We start from the raw sequence: 6,323 nt of genomic DNA on the forward strand, positions 1-6,323 counted from the left end.
GATTCCTGTCACTCACATAGGAGACATGAAGGGAGCTCCAAACTGCTGGCTTCAGCCTGGCCCAACCCCAACTATTGCACAGCAGGGGAGTGAACCAGCAGATGAAAGATTTCTCTCTCTCTCTCTCTGACTCTCACTCTCTCTGTCACTCTGCCTTTCAAATAAATAAAACTAAAAAAAAAAAAAAAAGAAGAAGAAGAAGAAGAACAAAAAGACTGGCAAAACAAAGTATGTGTTTTTTCCATTTATGAATTGTTTATTTTTGGATTTTCCATTTCATATTTTCAGGCCATGGTTGACTGTGAGTAACTGAAACTGCAGACAAAGGGCAACTACTGAATGTGGTTGGTGAAAGGGTGGAGAAGGGGGAACTTGATTCCTGAGGAGGTGGCCACAGGGTTACTCAGGGCATGGAGAACAGCTCCCATCTGTAGTCAGTTACTGCAGATAAATGTTACCAGTGGAATTCAGAAATGATTGATAAAATACCTGGCAGTGGAGGCATAAGGAAGTGTAAACTAACAACCTAAATAATAGCAATCAACAATCAGAAACTCTCTAAAGATAATAATATTTTCAGGAATAGCAGAGCATTGCAACGGGAATAAGTATGTCACAATAAAATGTCTTTTTTTAAAAGATTATTTTATTTATTTGAAAGTCAGAGCTACACAGAGAGAGAAGGAGAGGCAGAGAGAGGTCCTCCATCTGCCAGTTCACTTCCCAGTTGGCCACAGTGGTCGGAGTTGAGCCGATCTGAAGCCAGGAGCCAGGAGCTTCTTCCAAGTCTCCCACGCGCATGCAGGGGCACAAGGACTTGGGTCATCTTCCACTGCCTTTCCAGGCCATAGCAGAGAACTGGATTGGAAGAAGAGCAGCTGGGACTCAAACCAACACCCATATGGGATGCCGGCACTGCAGGCGGCGGCTTTACCCTCTATGCCACAGTGCTGGCCCCAAAATAAACTATCAACATAGTCAAAAAAAGTTGAAGGAAGGGGAAGTTTTGTTTGTTTGTTTGTTTTAAAATTTATTTACTTATTTGAAAGGAAAAGCATCAGAGAGAGAGAAAGTGAGAGAGAGAGAGAGAAAGATCTTCCATCTGCTGGTGTTCACCTCAAATTGTCCACAACAATCAGGGATAGGCCAGGCTAAAGGCAGGAACCAGGAAATCCATCCAAGTCTCCCACATGGTTGGCAGAGCCCACAGTACTTGCACTATCACCTGCTGCCTCCCAGGCATGCATTACTAGGAAGCTGGACTGGAAGCATGGAGCAGGCAGGACTGGAACCAGGCACTTTGACATGGGAAACATGGGCCTCCCAACTGGCAGCTTAACCTGCTATGCCACAATGCCCAGCCCAAAGGAAAGATTTTAAAGGCAAAAATGAGGAGGATTACATCAGATATTTTGAAACAGTGATTTTTGGCTACAACGATTAATAACCAGAGTGAAGTCAGCCTAAGGTTGAACCAACAGCCGCTGGGCAGATGTCCGTGTATAAAGTTGTGGTAATGTCTGTAATGTTGAAGTCCTGGCAGAGTCTTTTGTAATAGTCATCATCACGACATTATGTGTAAGAACCCTTTCTTCACAGTCTCCAGGCTTTATTTATAATTATTTTTGTTTGGACTGACATAAGCAACTCTATTTGAATTCTGACAACTTTCACATTCCTTTCACAATATCATCCTTCAGCTACTGTTTTCTGTAAAAGCTAAAATGATAATAAAATGGGAGCCATGCTGACATGGTGGCCTTTCTGAGCAGTAGTCTCAAGTCTCGGGATCCTACCACAGGATGGTTTTGGGGAAGGTCGCAGTGCTGGGCCGATGAGACTCCAGCTTGGAGACAAGTTAGCCCCAGGCTGTTTCCAAAGGGGCCATTATGCTGAAACTGATAGGGGACGATGACAGCTTCACGAATGGCAGCCTAACCCACCATATCATAGTGCTGTCCTCTAAAAACCATTGATTTACTTATTTTCATTTTGTTTGAAAGTCAGACAGACACACAGACAGAGAGAGACACAGAGATAGATGAAGATCTTCCATCTACTGGTTTACCCCCCAAATGCCTGTACCAGCCAGGGCTGGGCCAGGCTGAATCCAGGAGCCCAGATCTTATTCTGGGTCTCCTACGTGGGTAGCAGGGACCCAATCACTTGAGTCATCATCTGCTGCCTCTTGGGGTGCACATTAGCAGGAAGCGGGACTGGAGGCAGAGGAGCTGGGCCTTGAACCAGGTGCTCCCACACAGGATGTGAACATCTCAAGCAGCGTCTTAACTGCTGCCCCAAACTCCTGCCCCTCAACTTTTAAGTGTGTGTGTGTGTGTGTGTATTTTTTCAAATTGTGTGGGCTTGGACTGCCTTTTCTTTTCTTTTCTTTTTTTTTTTTTTTAAAGAAAAGATTTATTTTGAAAGTCAGAGTTACAGAGAGAGAGAGAAAGGAGAGAGATATCTTCCATTCACCAGTTTACTCCTAAGATGGCTGTAGCGACCAGTACTGGGCCAGGCTGAAGCCAGGAGTTAGGAGCTTCATTTGGGTCTACCATATGGGTGGCAGGCACCCAAGCACCTAGACCATTAGCAGGGAACTGCACCAGAAGTGGGGCAGTTGGGACATGATCCTGTGCCCACTTCTGATGCAGTTAGGGAGTAAACCAGAGAATGGAAAAATCTCACCTGTCCCCATCACTCTGCCTTTCAAATAGATAAATACATATATCATTAAAATTTTTGATTAAGTAAGTATAACAAGCTAAAGTGCCAGTCATTACAAATTCTCTGTAACTGAAAGATAAAACATAATCTTAACATGAACCATCCACAATATTTTGAGTGATAATAGAAGAAACTCCGTAACTGGAAGAAAAGCTTCCAGGAGAGTTCCATAGCAAAATGCAAATGGTTTTTGCAGGAACATACTACCAGGGGATGGAGGAGATAACGTACTCACCACATTCCCAAGCAGACAGACGTCCCCCGAACCTGTGCTTCCCCTGAGGAGCTGCCAGATTCACAAGGCATCTGGACAGTGTCCTTTGAACCATCGTGTTGACTATGAAGGAGTTAGCTGGGTCACAGTGGCAGCTGCAGGGTGAATATATGGCATCTTGTTTGAAAAGCCACCATGATGATCTAGGAGGGTGAAACACATTAGCTCGGTGGGCTGCTGTGTATGCTGTTTGCTCCTGGGGTTTCCTCACCTCATGAGTGCTGGACAGCATCCTGGTCCTTAGGGTCAGACAGAAAGGCAATGGAAAACTGGCCAATTCAAAGGGTGCCCTACAGGAATTTGAGGCATGCATGAAAATAGGAAACGCTGATGCCCAACAGAGCTGCCTTTTAGGCTTCCTTTAGGTGGCTATCTGAGTCCAGGAAATGAGTGGACGTAGGGTCCTGCAGTAATTCAAGCAGTCTCTTGCACTCTTGAGGCACAAATGCTAATAATAACTGTTCTGTCTGACAGTAAGACAGTCACTGCAGGAGGCTCTGGGGCAGCGTCTCCAAAGGGAAGGCTTCACACGTAGCTGAACCAATGCTGGTAGCCCTGAATGACTACAAATAGTTCTTAACAGGAACAGACAGCCTAGCCTCAACTGTTATGAGCATTTGGGGAATGAACCAGCAGATGGATGATCTCTCTCTCTCTCTCTCTCTCTCTGCCTTTCAAATAAATATTTTTTTAAAAAATATATACTGAAATAACTACAGATAAAATTGAAGAATGTCTGAGATTTGCTCCAAAATAATCCCCTGGGATTGTGGAAGGGAAGAGAGGAAAGGAGACTGGCCACAGGAGCTCACTGCTGGAGCTGGGTATCACAGGTTATTACACTAGTCTCTCCACGGTGAAATATGTTTCAAAGTTTTCAAAAAAGGGAAAAGAAAGAATCGCTGTTTTGACTCAGAAAAGAAGGGACTGTCACTTCCCTTAATGTAACTGCTCAGAGGCTTCCCCCCTTCCAGAGTCCCGAAGTGAATTATTGAGAGTCATCTGAGAGGCACGGAAGCCATGGAGCGTGGAGAGGCCATGAGTGCAACGAGGGAAGCTCAGTTCCCTCAACCCTCACCTCAGTGTCCCTCTCACCCTACAGGCAAAGCTGATCGTGTGGTGGTAGAAGTGCAGCTGGGGTGGAACCAAGTGAGAAGGCCCTATATTAAGCAGGGTTCTCCAGGGAAGCAAAGCTACTAAGATATGTACATATACATGTGTAAAAAGAGATTTGCTATAAGGAATTGGCTCATGCAATTATAGCTGCTTACAAATCCAAAATCTGCAGGGTGAGCCAGGAAGCTCGACACCCAGGAGAGTCCAAGCTATAGTTCCCCAGCCGAGGCAGTCAGAGCTGATGCTGCAGACGAAAGCTAAAAGCTGTCTGCTAGACAGAATCTTGGCTCAGGGTCTTTTTGTTACATCTGGGCTTTCAAATGCTTGGATAAAGCCTACCCACATTACTGAGGAAAATCTACTTTACCCAACATTCATCAATTTTGACATTAGGGGCCAGCACCATGGCGCACTAGGTTAATCCTCCACCTGCGGCGCAGGCATCCCATATGGGCGCCGGGTTCTAGTCCCAGTTGCTCCTCTTCCAGGCCAGCTCTCTGCTGTGGCCCGGGAAGGCAGTGGAGGATGGCCCAAGTGCTTGGGCCCCTGCACCCACATGGGAGACTGGGAAGAGGCACCTGGCTCCTGGCTTCAGATCGGTGTAGCTCCAGCCGTTGTAGCCATCTGAGGAGTGAACCAATGGAAGGAAGACCTTTCTCTCTGTGTCTCTCTCTCTCACTGTAACTCTACCTGTCAAATAAATAAATAAAAATATGCATCTATCAACGTTAAAAAAAATTTCGACCTTAATGTCATTCAAAACAACCTTACAGAAATACCTAGAATAACACCTGACTAAATATCTGGGCCTCCTGTGACTCAGCCAAATTGACACATAAAATAAACCATTACTTCCCCTCCACACACACACATCCCTCTTCTCTCAGGGAGTACATCCCTGGAGAGCCTCTTAGGAAAGGAAGAATGCTGGGCCAACTCAGGTAAGGAAACAGAGGCACAGGGTGCAGGCAGGATTTAAGGGTCCTAGCCCTTGGTTTCCCTCATAACAGTTTATATGAAGGCCACTTTTCCTAGGTCCTGGGAAGGCCTGGAGCCACACACTCCTTCTGATGGGGCCCAAGTGAGTTCTCTGAAAATAGGCCCAGAACCTCAGAGTCCTATATTGAGCCTCAAGACAAATGCCCCTAAAAAGCCAGCAAGGCAGGCAAGAGAAACACATGCTGAGACCCGTGCACAGATGGTCAGACACAGCTATTAATCTTATTTGCCAGATGGAGCACTCTGGATGCTTCAAAGGGTCCCTTGGTTGTGGTCCCTCTTTCCACACCATCCTTCATTGTACCATTTCCAAGAAGGGTAACAGAGGTGGCAGCAGAGTGAGCAAACTGGGAGAAAGGTTGGGCAGGGACCACGTTTTACTGAAGAAGGGAATGAGGTGGGTTATATAAGGATTATATAAGCTCTTAGAAACACCTAAAGATTTGGGATACATCAATGTAGGCAGCCTGGAAGCCAGTGAGTGCGACTGTGTGGGAAAGAAGCTGAAGCCCTTCTGCTCCCAAAATTTCAGGTGTTGGAATTTACCTCTCAAATCCACATGAATGGTACTTGGGGTTGGACCTTTAGGAGGTAATTAGGGTTAGATGAGGTCATGAGGCGCAGCCCCTGTAACAGCAGTAGTGACTCTATAAGAGAGATCCAGCTAGCACATTTGCTCTGTCTCTCCTCGTGGTGCCCTCCACTGTGTGATGATGCTCCAGGAAGGCCCTGGCCAGATGCCAAGCAGATGCTGGTGCTATGCTCTGGGACATCTCAGTCCCTAGAACTGTGAACCAAATAGATGTCTATTCTCTATCAACTACCTGTATTTTTAAAAATGCTGCCTTCTAATATTAGACTCAAAGGACATAAAATTACATATAAGTATAACCTTCAAAATGTTTCAAGTAAGCAGTTCTGGGGCCGGCGCTGTGGTGCAGCGGGTTGAAGCCCTGCCCTGAAGCGTTGGCATCCCATATGGGCACCAGTTCGAGACCCGGCTGCTCCTCTTCCAATCCGGCTCTCTGCTGTGGCCTGGGAGAGCAGTAGAGGATGGCCCAGGTCCTTGGGCCCCTGCACCCACGTGGGAGACCCAGAGGAGGCTCCTGGCTCCTGGCTTTGGATTGGTGCAGCTCTGGCCATTGTGGCTATCTGGGGAGTGAAGCAGCAGATGGAAGATCTCTCTCTGTCTCTACCTCTCTCTGTG

At 46.5% G+C, this 6,323-nt stretch overlaps 1 protein-coding gene across 4 annotated transcripts in view; it reads right to left on the bottom strand.

The window, feature by feature from the left end:
* The window catches only part of TMCO6 (transmembrane and coiled-coil domains 6), a 28,333-nt gene extending 23,539 nt beyond the window's left edge, over positions 1–4,794 (bottom strand). For 2 of the 4 annotated variants that reach the window (XM_062189003.1, XM_062189000.1), the window contains exons 1-2: positions 4,696–4,794; positions 2,963–3,144 (exon numbers count right to left, since the gene is read on the bottom strand). In XM_062189003.1, the coding sequence (XP_062044987.1) occupies positions 2,963–3,056 (94 nt within the window). In that variant the 5' untranslated portion in view covers positions 3,057–3,144; positions 4,696–4,794. Of the gene's footprint in view, positions 1–2,962; positions 3,145–4,695 lie in introns of those variants that run through there. The other 2 variants (XM_062189001.1, XM_062189005.1) reach the window with 2 other exon arrangements.
* Between the last annotated feature and the right edge of the window lie 1,529 nt (positions 4,795–6,323).

The sequence above is a fragment of the Lepus europaeus genome, chromosome 4, assembly GCF_033115175.1.
Source record: "Lepus europaeus isolate LE1 chromosome 4, mLepTim1.pri, whole genome shotgun sequence".
Lineage (NCBI taxonomy): Eukaryota > Metazoa > Chordata > Mammalia > Lagomorpha > Leporidae > Lepus > Lepus europaeus.